The sequence below is a fragment of the Pan paniscus genome, chromosome 19 (genome assembly GCF_029289425.2).
Source record: "Pan paniscus chromosome 19, NHGRI_mPanPan1-v2.0_pri, whole genome shotgun sequence".
In the NCBI taxonomy this organism is placed as follows: Eukaryota; Metazoa; Chordata; class Mammalia; order Primates; family Hominidae; genus Pan; species Pan paniscus.
Window position 1 is genome coordinate 34,654,932 of NC_073268.2, and position 21,329 is coordinate 34,676,260.

General features: G+C 40.1%; 1 protein-coding gene across 6 annotated transcripts in view; it reads left to right on the forward strand.

Annotated features, from left to right (window-relative positions):
- SSH2 (slingshot protein phosphatase 2) overlaps window positions 1-21,329 on the forward strand; it is a 303,596-nt gene that overhangs the window by 128,139 nt on the left and 154,128 nt on the right. For all 6 annotated transcript variants that reach the window (XM_008965166.3, XM_003812708.5, XM_034942143.3 and 3 more), the window contains one exon: window positions 7,876-7,919. In XM_008965166.3, coding sequence (XP_008963414.1) covers window positions 7,876-7,919 — 44 coding nt within the window. The remainder of the gene's footprint in view (window positions 1-7,875; window positions 7,920-21,329) is intronic.

A 21,329-nucleotide genomic window follows, 5' to 3' on the forward strand; every position in this document is an offset into this window, starting at 1 on the left:
TAAGGTATTACTGCCAGATCTTAGCCACAGGCTACTCCTGAGCAACAAAAACCATTCTTTTAACCTGGTAAGGCTAAAATGTAACTGGCATAGAGTCCTTACTAGCAGAAAATGTATAGCTAGTTAGCTTCAAGCATTCACATGGCATTAGTTAGCTGCTCCAGTCACTCATTCGACCCTTTATTGAGTTCCATCTGCACATAGGGCATTGTGCTAAACACAGAGTGAGATGCAAAGGGCAATGAGGCATAGTTCCTGCCCTTAAGGAGATTACAATCTGATGATGGGAGATAAAACAAGTACCCAGTTATAACCCAGAAACAGAACTGGTAGTGTCGCAAAAATGATGCACAGCAACCGTTAGGTTTGGAGGGAGACAGAGAGCATCAGTCAGGTGATAAAAGAAATGTCACAAACTACTAGTGTTTGAAACTAGCTTTGAAGACTGGAAAAGAATATAGGAGAGGGGAGAGGGGCTTTCTAGGTTGATACAACAGCATGAACAAAGGAAGTCAATAGGTACGTTTGGAGAATGATAAATGAGACGACTTGGATTGGAGCAAATAGAAAGTGTAAAGAATCTTGAATGATAAGATTTGGGAAAATATTGCTTAACACTCTGCTAGTGCAGTGTTCAAGGCTGACAGCATCTCCTTCCACCAAGCCTACTTCTCAGCAAATATTACTTCAGTGCTTCTATATTTTCCAGACATATTTTATTTAGTGACCTGTTTTTATGATCAGGTAGTAAACAGATTAATAAGAATGCATTAATCTTTCAATTAATACTTAATGGAGCCAGGTATGGTGGCTTATGCCTGTAATCCCAGCACTTTGGGAGGCTGAGATAGGTGGATCACTTGAGGTCAGGAGTTTGAGACCAGCCTGGCCAACATGGCAAAACCCCATCTCTACTAAAAATACAAAAATTACAGGGCGTGGTGGCAGACACCTGTAATCCCAGCTACTCGGGAGGCTGAGGTATGAGAATCGCTTGAACCCAGGAGGCAGAGGGTGCAGTGAGCCGAGATCGCACCACTGCACTCCAGCCTGGGTAACAGAGTGAGACTCTGTCTCAAAAAAAAAGAAAAAAAAAAAAGAAAAAAAGACTTAATGGTTCCTGAACACCCTAAAATTAAATGTAATACCTTACTGTTTCTAGGTCAATTTTTTCTTAAGAACATAAGAAGTAATTATACTCTTTAAAAGCTATTTAACAATAGGGCTCTTGGAAATTTGATCATAAAAAAGCCAACAAACATTTAGTCATTTAATTATTAAATTAATTAAATGTTTAATTAATTAAACATTTAGTAATTTATTTAATTATTTAATTTAGATATTCTCGTTATGTATCAGAAATTATTCTGTTCACTAAGAAACTAAGAGCTGTCTCTACACTTTTCTCCTGGTAATTTCCAATGTTTTGAAGAGATTGACTGTTTGGCATTTTTCAGTAACAATGTGTGAAGTTACTTGACAAGAAAGGCTGTTATATCTGGTTTCTGCACTTGTTAGAATAGAATGGTAAGCATTCCACCTTCAGCTACCATTTGAATGCTATTGTTCAAGATAACTGCATTACCCGATAGTTACTCTTATTAAATAAGAAATGTTGTGTCTTTGCTTTTTTGGCAGTGAATTCTGCTGAAATTAACATAATTGAACATTTTTTTCATTCCTTTTAAATCCATTTTACCCTAAGACCTACAATGCCTTGATATGCTTAGTTTTTCTTTCCCTCAAGTTTTTTTTTTTCAAAGTAAACAGAAGGGAAAGCAAATTATTCATTTGGCTGGCTATTGAAACATAAAGAAAGAAAAAATTATTTGGGGATCTTGTGTTAAAAACACTGTTCTGATTTGCTTTTTGGGGGAGCCAAAGGAATTTTCTACGCTTTTGGCACTACTTTAAAGTGTAGAAGTCATAGAGGAAAGATGCAAAGGATATTACTTTATTAAAAGCCATGAAAAAAGATATTCCTTCTTCTTCAGCTCCCTCTGAATTGCCATCTTGGGTTATAAGTATCAAAGTAAGATTTTTAGTTTAGATGCAGCTGATTATAGCGGAAAGATAGACCCACGTTCAAATCCTGACTCCACCATTTATGACCTTGAATAAGTCCCATAGGGTGTGGTACCCATTCAGTGAAACAACATATAAAGTACCTAGCCCATAGTAGTACTCAATAAATGTAGTTCACCCCTGTAGACATAACTGGTTTTGGCTGCTTGTGCCCTATAAGAAAGCATCAAGGGTGTTTTTGCTTTTTACTTATCCACATATTCTCATCACAATTCTCATAGGTAGAAAAATCCACCAAAAAACTGAAAATAATTTGAATTATCCTTCTTTTGGTGTGCTTATTTTAGAAATAAGGGCAAGGCTATGAAACTAGTAGTAGCCCATAAACCTATGAAAGGATGCCCAACCTCATTAGTTAATCTCAAGACAAAGCAAATTAAGACCATAATGAGATAAAACATTAGACTGGCAAAAATAGAAAACATCTGATGATCCTGTGTTGGCTAGAATTTAGATCAACTAAAACTCTTACTCTTTCTGGTGAGAGTATAAATCAGTACAACCACTTTGGAAAATAATTTGGTACTATCTTGTAAAGTTGAACCTTTATTTACTCTATGACCCTGCAGTTTCACTCATAGGTATATATACTGTTGATATATTTTGCATGTACACCAAAAGACACGTACAAGAATGCTGATAGCAGCATTGTGTATGTCACCAAAAAAATAGAAACAATCTAGTCTATGTAAATAGAATGGATAAACTATGATATATTCGAATTTTACCCCATCAAAAATGAGTGAACTATAGCTATATGTAATAAGTAGATGAATCTTTTCAGGATAATATTTAGTTTTTAAAAAGCATATTGGGAAAACTACACACAGTATAACACAGTTTTTAAGCCCTCAAACAATAAAAAATGAGTAATACATTGTTTAAGAATGTAGGCATATGTAATTTTTTAAAAAACAAGGGAATAAATAATGCAAAGAGGTAGACCCAATAGGCAAGTTAAAACAAAATTCTAAAAAATATTCAAATAATACCAAAGAAGGCAGAAAAGGAAGAACAGAGGAATACAAATATAGGCGACAAACGGAAAATAAATAGTAACATGGTGGACACAAATCTAACAATATCAAAAATTATATTAAATGTTAACATACTAAACACCACAGTTAATGGCAAAGATTGTCATAATAGATAAAATAAAGTAAGGTTCAAATGCTGTCTGTGGGCAAAAAGCAACAACCAGTTTGTACCTCAATTTCTTCATTCCTAAAATGGGATAATTATAATGCTATCTCACGTTTGTAGAACAGTGTTAGTGTAGAATAAACACTCAATGAGGTTATGTAATATGCATAACAATAATAATCATAATGGTTATGATGTTCTTTCTGTAAAAATTCAAATATGCCAAAAATATGGCCTATTGATATCTTTAAAGAGACATTCTTTAAAATATAAAAGATTGAGCTGGGCACGGTGGCTCACACCTGTAATCCCAGCACTTTGGGAGGCTGAGGTGGGCAGATCACGAGGTCAGGAGTTCGAGACCACCCTGGCCAATATGGTGAAATCCCACCTTTACTAAAACTACAAAAATTAGCCAGGCACGGTGGTACACGCCTGTAATCTCAGCTACTCGGGAGGCTGAGGCAGGAATCGCTTGAACCCAGTGAGCTGAGATCCCACCACTGCACTCCAGCCTGGGCAACAGAACAAGACTTTCTCAAAAAAGAAAGAAAGAAAAAATGATAGAATATGTTCATGACTAGAGGGTAGGCAAAGGTTTTTGAGAACCTGAAAACAATAACCATAGGGGAAAAGAATTGCCAATTAGAGTTAAGTTATAACTCTCACGCATTGTTGATGAGGGTATAAAGCGATGTAAATGCTTTGGGAGAAGCCCTGGCAATTTTATATGAAACTATATATGCCTCTGTCTTGTGACCCAAAAGAAATAAAAACTTATGTCAATCCCCCCCCAAAAAAAACTTCACAAAAGAATATTCATATAATAGCTTTATTTATTTATTTATTTAATTTTAGAGTCTCACTCTGTCTCTCAGGTTGGAATGCAGTGGCGTGATCATAGCTCACTGCAACCTCAAACTCCTGGACTCAACCGATCCTCCCACCTCAGCCTCCAGAGTAGGACTACAGGTGCCATGTCTGGCTAACTATTTTATTTTTTTGGTAGAGACTGTGTCTTGCTATTTTGCCCAGGCTGGTCTCAAACTCCTGACTTCAAGTGATCCTCCTGCGTCAGCCTCCCAAAGTGCTGGGATGACAGACATGAACCACCATGTCTGGCTAATAACTTTGTTCGTGATAGGCAAAAACTCAAATATCCCAAATGTATCCATCAATAAGAGAATAAATAAATGAACTCGTATATTCATGTGATGGAATCCTCAGCGATAAAAAGGAATGAACTGCTATTTTATGCAACAACGTGGGATGAATCTCGAAAACATTATGCTGAATATTTTTCAAAAATCCTCCCATAAAGTAGTACATAGTATATAATCCCATTTAATGAACAATGGAATCATATCCTGTGTACTAATTTTTTATGGCAAAAATCTGTGGTGGAAAACCAGAACAGGGTTGCCTCAGGAGTGGGTGGTGCCACATTTTGACTGGGAATGGCTATGAGAAAAATTTCTGAGGTGATGGAAATGTTCCATTTCTTGATAGCAGTTTGAATTATGTAGACACATACATTTGTCAAAACTCATTAAATGGCGCACTTAAGATTTGTATATTTCATTGTATATAAATTTTACCTTAAAAAAAAAAAAACTGGCCAGGTGCGGTGGCTCATGCCTGTAATCCCAGCACTCTGGGAGGTCAAGGCAGGAAGATCACTTGAGACCAGAAGTTTGAGACCAACCTGAACAACATAGTGAGACCCCGTCTCTACAAAAATTTAAAAATAAAGAACAAAATTAGCCAGGCCTGGCAGTGTGCATCTGTAGTCCTAGCTACTCAGGAGGGAGAGGCAGGAGAATTGCTTGAACCCAGGAGTTTGAGGCTGCAGTGAGCTGTGATAATGCTACTGCACATACTACAGCCTAAGTGACAGAGCAAGATCTTATCTCTAAACAAAAAAAAAAAAAGAAAGGAAAAAACTATAAAGAAATACTGAATTCTAATTAATTATTATGCATTTAAAGGCAGATGTACTGATATCAGTAACTTAAATCGAAATGCATCCAAAAAATAAGATGGATAGATGGACAGATAGATGAATAAACATATGATTTTTAAAAAGTATAGAAAATATTGGCTAGGCATGGTGGCTCACGCCTATAATCCTAGACCATGGGAGGCCGAGGTGGGCAGATCACCTGAGGTCAGGAGTTCGAGACCAGCCTGGCCAACATGGAGAAAGCCCATCTCTACTAAAAATACAAAAATTAGCCAGGCCATGGTGGCACATGCCTGTAATCCTAGCTACTCAGGAAGCTGAGGCAGGAGAACCACTTGAACCCGGGAGGTGGAGGTTGTAGTGAGCTGAGATTGCGCCACTGCACTCCAGCCTGGGCAACAGAGCGAGACTCCGTCTCAAAAAAAAGTATAGAAAATATTAATGATACAATCTAGATGGTAGATATACAAGTTCGCTATAAGATCTTTCAATTTTATGTTTGAAATTTTTTAAATAATAAAATGAGGTGGAAACAAAAAAAGTATAAACTGGGATAGTAGTCACATAATAGAAAGAGGAATGGGAGATAAGAGGCAAACAGAAGCAACAGTGTTGGTACTATTATAGCTCTTAGGTGGAATGGTGTTCATAGGTATTAATTTTATTATTGTACCTCATAACTTATATGTTAAACATATTCTTATATAATATTTAATGCAATTAAAAAATAATGTGGCCGGGCCGGTGGCTCATGCCTATAATCCCAGCACTCTGGGAGGCCGATGGGGGTGGATCACCTGAGTTCAGGAGTTTGAGACCAGCCTGGCCAATATGGCCAAACCCCATCTCTACTAAAAAATACAAAAATTAGCCAGGCATGGTGGCGGGCACCTGTAGTCCCAGCTACTTGGGAGGCTGAGACTGGAGAATTGCTTTATCCTGGGAGGTGGAGGTTGCAGTGAGTCGAGATCGCATCACTGCACTCCAGCCTGGGTGACAAGAGTGAGACAACGTCTAAAAAAAAGATAAGGAAAAAAATGTGAGAAGACTGCATTATAATTTGAGATCTATTAATAATAACAGTACTGAAGCACTCTTTGTTAAATGATATTCCGGGAAATCATTTCTATTTATTACAGTTCTTTGGGCACAAAAATCTAACATTTACATTTGTTTATCTGAGTCTTTTATTTTCATTCTTGCAAACTTTCCAGGTTCTGATTATTGATTCTAGAGACAGTTCTTTCCCATTTTAAACCTTTTTTCAGTCTCTAAAGGGCATACCTTTCTAACCTAAAACCTCTCTCTTATATGCAAAGAGTGTAATACACTATGACACTTTCTACCTGTACTCCTTCTGGAAGCAGAATCTTTGTTTTGTTCTTCCTTTGTGGAAAAAAAAAAAGAGAGACAGAGAGAAAGACATGTTTGAAATGAATAATGAAAGTAACATGGGAATGAAAGTTACAGAGCTAGGCTTGGCTGCCCAGGAAAGGAGGCAGAATGATGTAAAGGTAGATGAGGATGGCTTCATAAATGAAAATGCAGGTGACTTGTTGGCAGACAGTACACATATTCTCTGAGATTATTTTTCTCCTTCTACCTAATAGTTCTGTGTTTGCCAGATAGGGCAAAAGTGATGAGAGAACAAATACAAATTGTCAGGGAGCAAATTTAAAGAAAAAGCCTCTTCATCTTTCCTCACTTTTCCTTCATGTCAATATTCTTGCCTCTGTGAAGATCAGTATAATATCATAACATATACTAATTTTTAACCCAGGGCAAGGAGAGGTAAATGATAAGCTTTTTCAGCTAGCTGGGAGTCAATATTTTTTCGTTTTAATTCTTTACCACATGAGTCTCCTTGGACAGCTTATTTCCCTTTTGCTTCTTCATCTGTAAAATATTCATTGAGTCTAAATTGACATAAGTTATAAGACTTTCTATTATTTTATGTGCCACACTAAGAAGAAATAAATATTGTAATTGAACTATGATTCAGTGCTTTTTGTTGTCATCATTGTTTGGCATCCCTGGGTGGGTCATTAACCATCAGTGCTTTTATATGACATTGATTTATCCTATGTTACTGTGTGTATTTGAATAATTTAAAAATAATTGGTACCATCAACCTTCTGGGTTTATAAAGAATAAGTACAGTAATGTACTTAAATTGAGGAACACAGTGCCTAGCACATTGTAAGTACTCAACAAGTGGTAGCCATTATGTTGATGTTGATGGTGATTTGACCATGAGCACTCTCTTTTAAGTGGTGTTCATTGTTTAGGTTGTTCTTTGGGGATCAGAATCATTAATAGGTTATATTGATGAGATTTATTGGTGGTAGTCAGAATGCCCACTCGTTTTGAAGCTGAAGTAGCATAACAGTAAAATAACATATTTAGTTGGTTTTTGGAGGTAATTGTTTTAATGAATAGCACTTCATTGTCAATGAAATTTGTTCATGGACTATTGTTGAAGTTACCTCCAGGAGTAAGTTCTATTGACATCAACTTCCTGGGTTGGTTGAAGTCACTTTTTTTAAAGAGAATTTAGTTCAAGTATACAACATGAGTAATTTAGTTCAAGTACACAACATGTGAAACTTAGTAAAATTATATTAGTGATATTATGATATGAAACCTCAGGTTTTAATTTTTTTTTTCATTTTCTGTCTATACAGGAGGCAGACAGTGGGGAGGAAGAATGCCGGTCACAGCCCAGGAGGTATGTTTGTTCATTATATCCTACGGCATTTTTGTTGTAGGATATTTTTGTAGTAGTTATTGTTTTTTCTCTAATTCTTTTTCAGTCTTATCAGATTAGCTTATCCTTGTTTTTCTACGTGCTTCCTTGGTCTCTCAAGAAACCAGATTGCAGCTGGGCATGGTGGCTTGTGCCTGTAATTCCAGCTACTTGGGATTGCTTAAGGCCAGGAGTTCGAGACAACGTATCAGGACCTTCCTCCCTTTAAAAAAAAAAAAAAGAGTAAGAGCGAATGCTTTAGGAATCCAGTTACTGACTCAGAAAGATTTTTCAATGGTACATTGGTTTAAAAAGAGGCAGAAAGGTCAATTTTGGCTCAGTTTTCACCCAAGCATCCAAGGAACTATCTTGGGGGTAATAAAAAAGCAAATTTTCCTTACCTTTTAGGAAAATATCAACTGAAGAACATTTCAGCCTTCAGTTTTGTACTTAATTTGTCATTCATATTTGATAAATTTTGGCAATTCTTGCAGATTGGTAAATATTTCACTTTGTTTTTATACAAAGGGTATACTGAGTAAGTATACTGAGTAACCTACCTAATCTTTTAAAATGCAGTGAAACATTTTTACCCTCTTCTCATGGAATAGTGGGCATGTTGTTAGAAGGGTGCCAGTACCCAGTAACATTAAAAGAAAACAATTGTGAGAGAAATCTAGGAAGTATAAAATAACATTTATTTTATCTCCTTTAAGGGGTTTTTAAAAGTAACTCCCTCCCACAAGAAACAGGCCTGGTAAGTTCTAGATGGTCATTTCAATGTTACCAAACTTGTATCCTCTGAACTCAAATGAGCCATTCTAGATGATACAGAGAAAGAATCAATAAGCATGCTCATTGTGAAGAAGCTGGCTAAAGGGAATGCTGCTTTAATAATTATCAGGCCGGGCGCGGTGGCTCACGCCTGTAATCCCAGCACTTTGGGAAGCCGAGGCAGGCGGATCACGAGGTCAGGAGATCGAGACCATCCTGGCTAACACGGTGAAACCCTGTCTCCACTAAATACAAAAAATAAGCTGGGCATGGTGGCGGGTGCCTGTAGTCCCAGCTACTCAGGAGGCTGAGGCAGGAGAATGGCGTGAACACGGGAGGCGGAGCTTGCAGTGAGCCGAGATCGCGCCACTGCACTCCAGCTTGGGCTACAGAGCGAGACTCCGTCTCAGAAACAAGAACAAACAAAAAATAATAAAAATTATTATTATTATCAGGTGTTTGTTGATATATACCTCCTTCTTGTAAACTACAACTTAATATAAAAATAGTTCCTTTTCATCAGTAACTGAGATTATCGGTAGTTTTTTTCCTGACTTGTTATCACATAAATTGTGGGCTTAAGGCTTAATTTCTCGTGTCTCTTAGCAAAGAGAAGTGTCCTTCTTTTGCATAGGGCTGAGGAGGTAGAAACCAAAAATAAATTTTAGCTGAATGTGTACCAGAGGCATCATAATCATATTCCCATTAGAATGAAAAAATAATTCTTATATTTTCTAGAAGGTCAGATTTAAAGCTCTCTGAGTCAATTTCAAGCTTTATATATTGACTCAATATCCACTGGAATAATGTTGTTCCAAAAAATTACCTAATGATGAGGCAATGGAAGTCATTCTCTTATTCACAGTACTGAATTGTCAAGCCATTAAGAACTATAAAGGCCAGGCGCGGTGGCTCACACCTGTAATCCCAGCACTTTGGGAGGCCAAGAGTCTGAGAACAGCCTGGCCAACCTGGTAAAACCCCATCTTTACTAAAAATACAAAACAAAATTAGCCAGGCATGGTGGTGCATGCTTGTAATCCCAGCTACTCAGGAGGCTGAGGCAGAAAAATCACTTGAACCCAGGAGGTGGAGGTTGCAGTGAGCAGAGACCACACAACCGCACTCCAGTCTGGGCAACAAAGTGAGACTCTGTCTTACCAAAAAAAAAAAAAAAGAAGAAGAAGAAGAATCATAAAGACCTGTTTTTAAGTTTTTGGCAATACTTTGTCACTTTGACCAGCAGAGGGTTTTTGCAGGCTTCTTCTATTCACAAGAGAAGGATTACTTATAAAAATAAGAAATGAAAAAAACCTAGTAGCAACTATTAAAAAATCAAAATTTGCTAATCTGTTATAATGTCTTACATTTAGTGTGTTTGCCAAGCTATTTCTAAATCTAAAGGCTTTAGTCCGACTTGAAGCAAAGAAACTTATCTTACCTGCCAGTTGAATGCCCCTTGTAGCTATACGGTATGTAAGAGATTGATTTTTGTATGTTTGACTGCTACAGATTGTTCAGAGTTCTCCATCACTCACCACAGAATAAACCAGCATTGAATTATTTCATTAAGCATGCCTGAACTCATCTTGTCAGTTTGTGGGTTCAAATGTAGCTTGTAGTAGGAAATTAAATAGTAAACAGCATATCATTAAAACCAAAGGCCAGTTCCAGGTAACAAAGAAGACATTGCATTAATAATCTGTTATTTTTGCCAGGGGCAGTGGCTCATGCCTGTAATCCCAGCATTTTGGGAGGCTGAGGCAGACGGATCACATGAGGTCAGGAGTTCAAGAGCAGCCTGGCCAACATGGTGAAACCCCATCTCTGCTAAAAATACAAAAAATTAGCCGGGTGTGGTGGTGCACGCCTGTAGTCCAGCTACTCAGGAGTCTGAGGCAGGAGAATTGGTTGAATCCTGGAGGTGGAGGTTGCAGTGAGCCGAGATCAAGCCACTGCACGCCAGCCTGGGCAGCAGAGCAAGACTCTGTCTCAAAAATTAATAATAATAATAATAATAATCTTAACCAAATGCCATTTATTGACAAAGTCATAAAAATAATCTTTCAGACCAGGTGCAGTGGCTCACACCTGTAATCCCAGCACTTTGGGAGGCCATGTGGGTGGATCACCTGAGGTCAGGAGTTTGAGACCAGCCTGGCCAACATGGCGAAATCCTGTCTCTACTAAAAATACAAAAATTAGCTAGGTGTGGTGGCATGAGCCTGTAATCCCAGCTACTCAGGAGGCTGAGGCAGGAGAATCACTGGAACTCGGGAGGCAGAGGTTGCAGTGAGCTGAGATTGCGCCACTGCAATCCAGCCTGGGCAATAGAGCAAGACTCTGTCTCAAAAAAAAAAAAAAAAAAAAATCTTTCAGTACAATTAGACCAAACTATGATGGCTTTGTTCACAGATAACAACCATAACTACAAAAATAGATAAATTAGACTACATCAAAATTTCAAACTTCTGTGTATCAAAAGACACTATCAACAGAGTGAAAAGGCAACCCATGGAACAGAAGAAAATATTTGCAAATCATAAGGGGTTAAATCCAGAATGTGGATATAAAGAACTACAGCTCAATAAAAACAAAACCCTAGTCAGTCCACTATAACAAAATACCTAGACTGGGTGGCTGAAACAACAGACATTTATTTCTCACAGTCCTGGAGGCTGGGAAATCTAAGATCAAGGTGCCAGAATGTTCATGTGAGGGTGTTCTTCCGGGCTTGCAGACAGCCACCTTCTCTCAGTGTTCTTACTTGGTGGGGAGAAAGAAAGAGAGAGCATGTTCTGGTCTCTTCCTATTCTTTTAAGGACACGTCATGGGGGGCTCACCATCATGACCTCATCTAACCCTAACTACCTCCCAAAGGCCTCGCCTCACTTTCGAGGATAGGGCTTCAACATATGAATTAGCAGGGGGCACAAGCATTAAGTCCATAATATTTTGCCCGGGAACCCACAAAATTCATGTTCTCATATACAAAATATATTCATTCCATCTCAACATCTTTAAAAGACAAAACATTCCAGCATCAATTCTGAAGCCTAAAGTCCAAAGTTTTATCTAAATATCATCTAAATCAGATACAAGTAAGACCAGGAATGATTCATTCTGAGCCAACATTCCTCTCCAGCTGTGAACCTGTGAAACCAGGTAAATTAAGCACTTCCAAAATACCATGGTGAGGTAAGCATAGGATAGATTTCCTATCTCAAAAGGGAGAAATCAGTAGGAAAGTAGGAGTGATAGGTCCCAAATAAGTTTAAAACTTAGCAAGGCAAATCCCCTTAGGTCTTAAGACTTGAAAATAATCCTTCTTGGTTTGATGCTCTGCTCTCCAGATGCACTTGAGTGGCAGCGTCACCCTCATTGCTTCATGTGGTGGCCCTGCCCCTTCAGCTCAGTGGAGTGCCATCCGCAGGGCTCTCTGCAAGAGCCCTGCCCACACAACTCTGCTTGCCAGTGGTCCTAGCCTTTGAAACTGAAGTGAAGACAGCCTGCTCCCTGATCACCACCCATGGTGGGTGTGATGAGAGTAGAAGCCCTGATGATCATCACTGAATTGCCTTTGGGGGGATCCTTCTTCCCCTTTCTTGAAGGATAATGCGTAGTCACAGTCTTCCTTTATTCCATTTCATTTTCTCTGTTTCCCTTAGTCCTAGCTGGCAGTATTTCTGTTTGCATAATCCCTTCTCTATCCTGGCTTCTATTGAGATGGCTGATTAGGCCTGTGGTTCACACCAACACTACCCTCCTTATATGGTCAGTCAGCCACACTGTTGGTGTTCCCTTCCAAACATGCTTTCTCATTTTTTGCAATATGCACAGGCAGAGAATGTTCCAAGTAAGTTCTGGTTCCCTTTTGCTTAACTATTCCTTCTGCAATTCATTTCTCTCTTTTTGCATTTTATTATAGCAGCCAGAAGGAGCCAAACCACTCCTTCACCACTTTGCTTAGAAACCACTGTAGTTGAATGTCCAATTCCACTGTTGCAAGTTCTACCTTCCACAAAATACTAGAACACAAACACAATCCAGCCCAAGTTCTTTGCCACTTTATAACAAGGATTGCCTTTTCTCCATTGTCCACTAACATGTTTCTTGTTTCCATCTGAGCCTTCGTCAGAAAGGGCTTTTCCATCCATATTTCTACAAATATTCTGTTCGTGGTTCTTTATGTATTCTCTAAGAAGATGGAAGCATTTTCTCCAGATCTCCTCTATCCTTTCTGAGCACTCACCAGAATTGCCTTTAGCAGTCCCTTCATGGCAATCTTGGCTTTTTCTAGCATGCACCTCAAAACTCTTCTACCCATTACCTGGTTTCAAAGCCTCAGCACCCCATTTCTCAGGACCAATATCTGTATTAGTCAGGGTTCTTTAGAGAAATAGAACCAAAAAGGGTATCTCATAGAGATAGACAGATACATATAGAGAGAGAGAGAGAGGGAGGGAGGAAGGGAGGAAGGGAGGGAGGGAGGGAGAGAGGGAGAGAGGGAGGGAAAGAAAGAAAAAAGAGAGAGAAAGAAAGAAAGAAAAGAAAGAAATTGATTCTAAGTAAATGGTTTACATTATTGAGGCTGAGAAGTCCCAAGATCTGTAGGCTGGAAACCCAGGAGAACTAATGGTATAGTTCCAGTCCAAGTCCAAAGGCTTAAGAACTAGGAGAGCCAATGGTGGCTCAGTCCACCATTTGCTGAGTCCAAGTCTGAGTCCGAAAATAGAAGACCAATGTCCTTGCTCAAAGGCAGAAGGAGGAGCTTCTCCCTTATTCAGCCTTTTGTTCTATTCAGGCCTTCAATAGATTGAGTGAGGCCTACCCACACTGGAGAGGACAGTCTGCTTTACCCAGTCTACTGATTCAAAGGTTAATATTATCCAGAAACACCCTCACAGATAAGCCGAGAATAATATTTAACCAAATACTGGACATCCTGTGACCCAGTCAGGTTGATGGTTGACACATAAAATTAACCATCATACAACCCAATTAAAAAATAAGCGAAGAACTTGAATAGACATTTCTCCAAAGAAGATAAACAAATAAGCAATAAGCATATGAAAAGATGCTCAAGGCCGAATGCAGTGACTCATGCCTGTAATTCCAGCACTTGGGAGGCTGAGAAGGAAGGATTGCTTGAGCCCAGGAGTTTGAGACCAGCCTGGGAAACATGGCAAGACCCCATCTCTACAAAAGATAAAAAAATTTAGCCAGGTGTGGTGTCACACACCTGTCCCAGCTACTCAGAATGTTGAGGTGGGAAGACTGCTTGAGTCCAGGAATTAAAGGCTGTGGTGAGCTAAGAAGGTTCCACTGCACTCCAGCCTGGGTAACAGTACAAGACCCTGTCTCTTAAAAAAAAACAAACTCAAAATCACTAATCATTAAGGAAATGCAAATTGAAACCACAGTGAGATACTACCTCATACCCATTAGGATGGCCACTATCAACATAAAGCGTTGGTGAGGATATGGAGAAATTGGAAGCCTTGTGCACTATTGGTGGGAATGTAAAATGGCATAGCTGCAATGGAAAATAGTATGGTGATTCTTCAAAAAATTAAAAATAGAATATGATCATATGATCCAGCAATTCCACTTCTGGACTCCTGGGTAGATACCTAAAAGAATTGAAAGCAGGGTCTTAAGAGATTCATACACCCGTGTTCATAGCAACATTATTCACAATAGCCAAAAGATGGAAGCAACCCAAGTGTTCATCAATGATGAATGGATAAACAAAATGAGGTATTATATGTACAGTGGAATATTGTTCAGCCTTTAAAAAGGAAATAAGTTATGACATGCCACAACGTGGGTAAAAATGAGGACATTAAGCTAAGTGAAATAAGCCAATCACAAAAAGACAAATACTGTATGATTCCACTTACATGAGATACCTAGAATAATCAAATTCATGCGGACAGAATAATGGTGACTGGGGGATGGATGGAGTGGGAAGTTATTGCCTAGTGGGTACGGAGCTTCAGTTTTGGAAGATGAAAAAAGTTCTAGAAATGGATAGTGGTGGTGGTTGCACAACATTGTGAACGTACTTAATGCCAGTGAACTGTACACTTAAAAGTGGTTAAGATGGAAATTTTTATGTTTATTTTACCACAATTAAGAAACAATGTATTTATGCCATACTAGCCCCTTTTTGTGATTGATTGATTGAGACAGGGTCTTGCTCTGCCACACAGGCGGGAGTGCAGCGATACAGTAATGGGCTCAGTCCCACTTGAGCCTCCCAAGTAGCTGAGACCACTGGCATGCACCACTATGCCCAGCTAATATTTTCTGTTATTTTTGTAGAGACAGGGTCTCCCTATGTTGCCTAGGCTGGTCTCAAACTGCTGGGCTCAAGTGATCCTCCTGCCTCAGCCTCCCAAAGTGCTGGGATTACAAGTGTGAGCCACCATCGCTGGCCACCTTTTTGTGATATTTAAACTCCAGCAATATTTTTTTTTTCTCAGAAGACAGGCATAAAAAGATAACATAATTACAGAAAATCAGGTTTTATATCATTGACTATTGTTGCAGTACTTTTCCTTAGTTCAGCTAAAGACAGAGTTATTGTCCCATGGCAACAAAAATTTAGGCTCACAGATGATTGAAGGGTGAGAATAATGGGATTTATGGGGCAAAAAGGAAAACAAAGGGGGAACAGGGACTTTCTGCAAGGCTAGAATTCCTGCTGGTTTCTTCCTGCCTTGCAGTTTGAATCCCAGGTTTCACAAAGGAAGAGGAGGGGCCAGGCTCCTCCCCATGCAAATTGTGCGAACTTCCCGAAGCTCCACCTCAGTATGCAGGCTGGCTGGAGTTTTGCCAGGGAACCTTTCCAACCTGTTTGTCTCACTATTTGGTCAAAAGATAAATGGATGAAATTTGATGCCAGTATTTCCTTTGCATATTTATGAACTCAGCTTTTTCTTGTGTGATGACCCACTTTGCTGACCGGGGAATAGCCAGGAAGATAACTGTAGAAGTAAACGGGGCCGGGCGCGGCGGCTCACGCCTGTAATCCCAGCACTTTGGGAGGCCGAGGCGGGTGGATCACCAGGTCAGGAGATCAAGACCATCCTGGCTGACACGGTGAAACCCGGTCTCCACTAAAAATACAAAAAACTAGCCGGGCGTGATGGCGGGCGCCTGTAATCCCAGCTACTGGGGAGGCTGAGGCAGGAGAATGGTGTGAACTCAGAAGGCAGAGCTTGCAGTGAGCCGAGATCGCGCCACTGCACTCCAACCTGGGCTACACAGGCAGACTCCGTCTCAAAAAAAAAAAAAAAAAAAAAAAGTAAACGGACTGGGCGCGGTGACTCGCGCCTGCAATCCCAGCACTTTGAGAAGCCGAGGTGGGTGGATCTCGAGGTCACGAGTTCGAGACCAGCCTGGTCAACATGGCAAAACCCCATCCCTACTAAAAATACAAAAATTAATTGAGCGTGATGGCACGCTCCTGTAATCCCAGCTACTCAGGAGGCTGAGGCAGGAGAATCGCTTGAACCCGGGAGGCAGAGGTTGCAGTGAGCAGAGATGGTACCACTGCACTCCAGAGCCTGGGCAACAGAGTAAGACTCTGTCTCAAAAAAAAAAAAAAAATGAAACACCAATATTCAAACATATTAACTGTAAACAGCTGTCTCATATGGGTCAACCTAATAAATTATAAGATGATAAATAAAAATGAACAAGATTGCACTGAAATATATCTTTGCAATCTCAGGACACCTTTTTAAAGGTGAATAGTGAATAGTTATGATAGGAAACAAAGTACTTTGAGATCTTAATTTAATTTTAATTATAGTAGAATTCTTTCATTCTTGTGTGTGCCAACCCCAAGATAAGAATTGTATAAAGTAAGGAGTTTTACATTTCTTCTCTCAATTCCAGCAATACATATAATATATTATACTTTTTTTGATTACTTTGAAAATGAAGAAATTATTTTTCATGTTCAGCTGAAACCCTCCCCTATTTTTAAGCCTGGTTTCTTCCTCTTTAGTCTTTCATGGACATAAAAAATTACTCACCATCTGCTGAAAAAATTCTTCACCTTTGAAAATTTGGTCTTTATAAGGGAAAAATGAAGCAAAATAAAAACAAAACAAAAAGAAAATTTGGTCTTTTCCTCAGTTGTTTCAAAGATAGCAATGAAAATAAAATTTGCAGCAGAGGAGAGGAAAAAAGCAATGTGGGCCAGAGAAGTCTCATAAAACCTCTTGGAAGAGCTGAGTCATGATGAATGAATGGGATTTAGATAGGAGAACAGAAGAAAAGGGTAGCATTCCAAACATAGGAGAGTGGGGAGAATGGAAGGATGTCATCAAAAGTCTGAAAATAGGTGCTAATGTGTTTTAGGAAAGTAAGAAGGTAACTGTCTATACCTTAAAAGCAGAGGAGTTTCAATTTGATAGATCTATGTGTAGAAGAATGACATGACTAATTCTAAATATCACCAGCCATTATTCAGGAGGTCATAGGATTCACAACTTCCCTAATTATTCTTTTTTTTTTTTTTGAGAAGGAGTCTAGCTCTGTCACCCAGGCTGGAGTGCAGTGGGGTGCAATCTCGGCTCACTGCAACCTCCGCCTCCTGGATTCAAGTGATTCTCCTGTCTCAGCCTCCCAAGAAGCTGGGATTACAGGCACCCGTCACCACACTCAGCTAATTTTTGTAACCTGACCTCAAGTGATTCACCCGCCTCGGCCCCCAATTACTCTTTTTTTTTTTTTTTTTTTTTTGAGATGGAATCTTGGTCTGTCGCCCAGGGTGGAATGCAATGGCACAATCTTGGCTCATTGCAACCTCCATCTCCCAGGTTCACGTGATTCTCCTGCCTCAGCCTCCCGAGCAGCTGGGATTACAGGTACGTGCCACCACGCCCAGCTTATTTTTATTTTTAGTAGAGATGGGGTTTAACCATGTTGGCCAGGCTGATCTCTAACTCCTGATCTCAGGTGATCCACCCACCTTGGCCTCCCAAAGTGCCAGGATTGCAGGCATGAGCCACCGCGTCCAGCCCCCAATTACTCTTAAAGGTAACATCACTATTGTGAACCTAAGATCAGCTTTTTGAGATGCCTTTTCAGGTGTAATGGTTAATACTGAGTGTCAACTTGATTGGATTGAAGGATACAAAGTATTGATCCTGGGTGTGTCTGTGAGGGTGTTGCAAAAGAGATTACCTGGGGAAGGCAGATGCACAGTTAATCTGGTGGGCACAATCTAATCAGATACCAGCGAATATAAAGCAGGCAGAAAAACATAAAAAGGACAGGCTGGCCTAGCTCCCAGCCTACATCTTTCTCCCATGCTGGATGCATCCTGCCCTCAAACGTTGGACTGCAAGTTCTTCACTTCTTCAGTTTTGGGACTCGGACTGGCTCTTCTTGCTCCTCAGCTTGCAGATAGCCTATTGTGGGACCTTGTGATCATGTAAGTTAATACTTAAAAAATTCTCCTTTATATGTATATATATATAAAATATATATTATATAACTATATAAATATTATATTTATATAAAGTTCTGTCCCTATAGAGAACCGTAATAAATAAGGTTTTTCCATTTCTAACAACCGAATGACCCCACCTGGACCTGCCAACCAGTTCTGTGGCCCCCACTCAGGAACTGACTCAGCATAAAAGAACAGCTTCAACTCCCTATGATTTTATCTGTGAGCCAACCAATCAGCACTCCCAATTCAATGGCCCCCTAACCAACAAATTATCCTTTATACCAAACCTCTGATCCAGGCCAGGCGCGGTGGCTCATGTCTGTAATCACAGTGCTTTGGAAGCCCAAGATGGGAAGATCAACTGAGGTCAGGGGTTCCAGACCAGCCTGGCCAACATGGTGAAACCCTGTCTCTACTAAAAATACAAAAATTAGCCAGGTGTAGTGGCGCATGCCTGTAATCACAGCACTTTGGGAGGCCAAGGCGGGCAGATCACCTGAGGTCAGGAGTTCATGGCGAAACCCTATCTCGACTAAAAATACAAAAATTAGCCAGGCATGGTGGCGCATGCCTGTAATCCCAGCTACTTGGGAGGCTGAGGCAGGAGAATCGCTTGAACTCAGGAAGCAGAGGTTGCAGTGAGCCGAGATCGCACCACTGCACTCCAGCCTGGGCGACAGAATGAGACTCCGTCTCAGAAAAAAAACAAAAAACAACTCTGATCCTCAAGTTTTCAGGAAGACTGATTTGAGTAGTAATAAAACTCTGGTCTCGCACAAAAAAAAAAAAAAGAAAAAATGTATAACATGACTTCCAGAAGGAGACTGGCAGTATTATACAGCATGAGGGGAAGGGAGGCAAGAAAACTATCAAGAAAGCTGTTGCAGTAATTCAGGCAAATGGCTAGTTCCTGTACGAGAGCAGCATGAGGACAGGGATTATGTATTTTACTTTGGTATCCAATTAGCATGTAGTTGGCACTCAGTAAATGCTTAGTGAATGAACAGGAATAGAAGAATATTGATTACTGTACTAGAAATAATATTAGTTAAGAAAGGGAACTGTCAGAAACCATATGAAGAGTTTGCCTTTGGATATATGAAACAACAGGGCATTATTCAAGTAGAAACAGTTTGAAGGCAGTTAAAAGAAAACATAGGGCCGGCATGGTGGCTCGTGCCTATAATCCCAGCACTTTGGGAGGCTGAGGTGGGCAGATCATCTGAGGTCAGGAGTTCAAGACAAGCCTGGCCAACATGGTGAAACCCCATCTCTACTAAAAATACAAAAATTAGCCAGGCATGGTGGTGCACACCTGTAATCCTAGCTATTCTGGAGGCTGAGGCAGGAGAATTGCTTGAACCTGGGAGGGAGAGGTTGCAGTGAGCTGAGATTGAGATTTTGCCACTGTACTCCAGACTGGGCGACAAAGCGAGGCTCTGTTAAGAAAGAAAGAGAGAGAGAGAGGAGAGAGAGAAAAAGAGGAGAGGAGAGGAGAAGAAAGAGAAAAGAAAAGAAGTTATTGGGCTGGGCACCGTGGCTTATACCTGTAATCTCAGCACTTTGGGAAGCTGAGGCAGGCGGATCACGAGGTCAAGAGTTTGAGATCAGCCTGGCCAACATAGTGAAACCCTGTCTCTATTAAAAATACAAAAATTGGCCAGGCGTGGTGGCACGCACCTGTAGTCCCAGTTACTCGATAGGCTAAGGCAGGAGAATCGCTTGAACCTAGGAGGTGGAGGTTGCAGTGAGCTGAGACTGCGCCATTGCACTCTAGCCCGGGCAATGGAGTGAGACTCCATCTCAAAAAAAAAAAAAAGAAAGAAAGAAAACACAGGATTAGGGCATGTCCTTATATAAGAGATGGTTTCTCAGTGGCACTGTTACTAATTTGCAGCTAAATTTTTCTTCCAGATTTCTGTCTTTGGTACCTTGTCAAGTTTTCTTTATTGTGTATTTGCTCTGTTTATTTTTTATCTTTGAGATAGGACTTCATCTTTATTCAAACCTATTTGGTGAAATAATTTTTCTATGGATTTAAATATCATGACAATATATATACTATTTTGCCCATCTTTCAGCAATGAAAAGAGGACAAATTTATTTCTGCCTCAGTATATGTTCTAGTTAAAGACTATATTAACTTTGAGAATATGAGCATGGTACTTAAATTTTAAAAAGGGAGAAAAAGGCCGGGCGCCGTGGCTCACGCCTGTAATCCCAGCACTTTGGGAGGCTGAGGCAGGTGGATCACCAGGTCAGGAGATCGAGACCATCCTGGCTAACACGGTGAAACCCCGTCTCTACTAAAAATACAAAAAATTAGCCGGGCATGGTGGTGGGCGCCTATAGTCCTAGCTACTCGGGAGGCTGAGGCAGGAGAATGGCGTGAACCGGGAGGCGGAGTTTGCAGTAAGCCAAGATCGTGCCACTGCACTCCAGCCTGGGCGACAGAGCGAGACTCCTCTCAAAAATAAAAAATAAAAAAGGGAGAAAAAGTGGGGAAAAAAGTAGGTCCATTGTAAATATGAGCTGATAATTTAATGCTCATCTTTTTTATCTTTAAAAAAATGTTTAGACCGGGCGCAGTGGCTCACACCTGTAATCCCAGCACTTTGGGAGGCTGACGCAGGTGGATCACGAGGTCAGGAGCTCGAGACCTGCCTGGCCAACATGGTGAAACCCCGTCTCTACTAAAAATACAAAAATTAGCTGGGCCTGGAGGCGCGCGCTTGTAATCCCTGCTACTTGGGAAGCTGAGGCAGGAGAATCGCTTGAACCCGGGAGGCGGAAGTTGCAGTGAGCCAAGATCGCACTCCAACCTGGAGACACAGCAAGACCCTATCTCAAAAAAAAAAAAAAAATTGAAACAATCTCATACTTACAGAGAAATTACAAATACAATACAAGGAACTTTTTTTCTGAGCCATTTGGCAATAAAATGCTCTATCACCTCACTCTTCTTTAAGAAATAGAGTGATGATGTTAACATTTCATGGAGAAGCTGAATATTGATTGCACTTATGACAGGAAATATACATTAGAAAGAGAAACAGAGGGTTTTTTTTGTTGTTGTTGCTGTTTGAGATGGAGTCTCGCTCTGTCACCCAGGCTGGAATACAATGGCACAATCTAGGCTCACT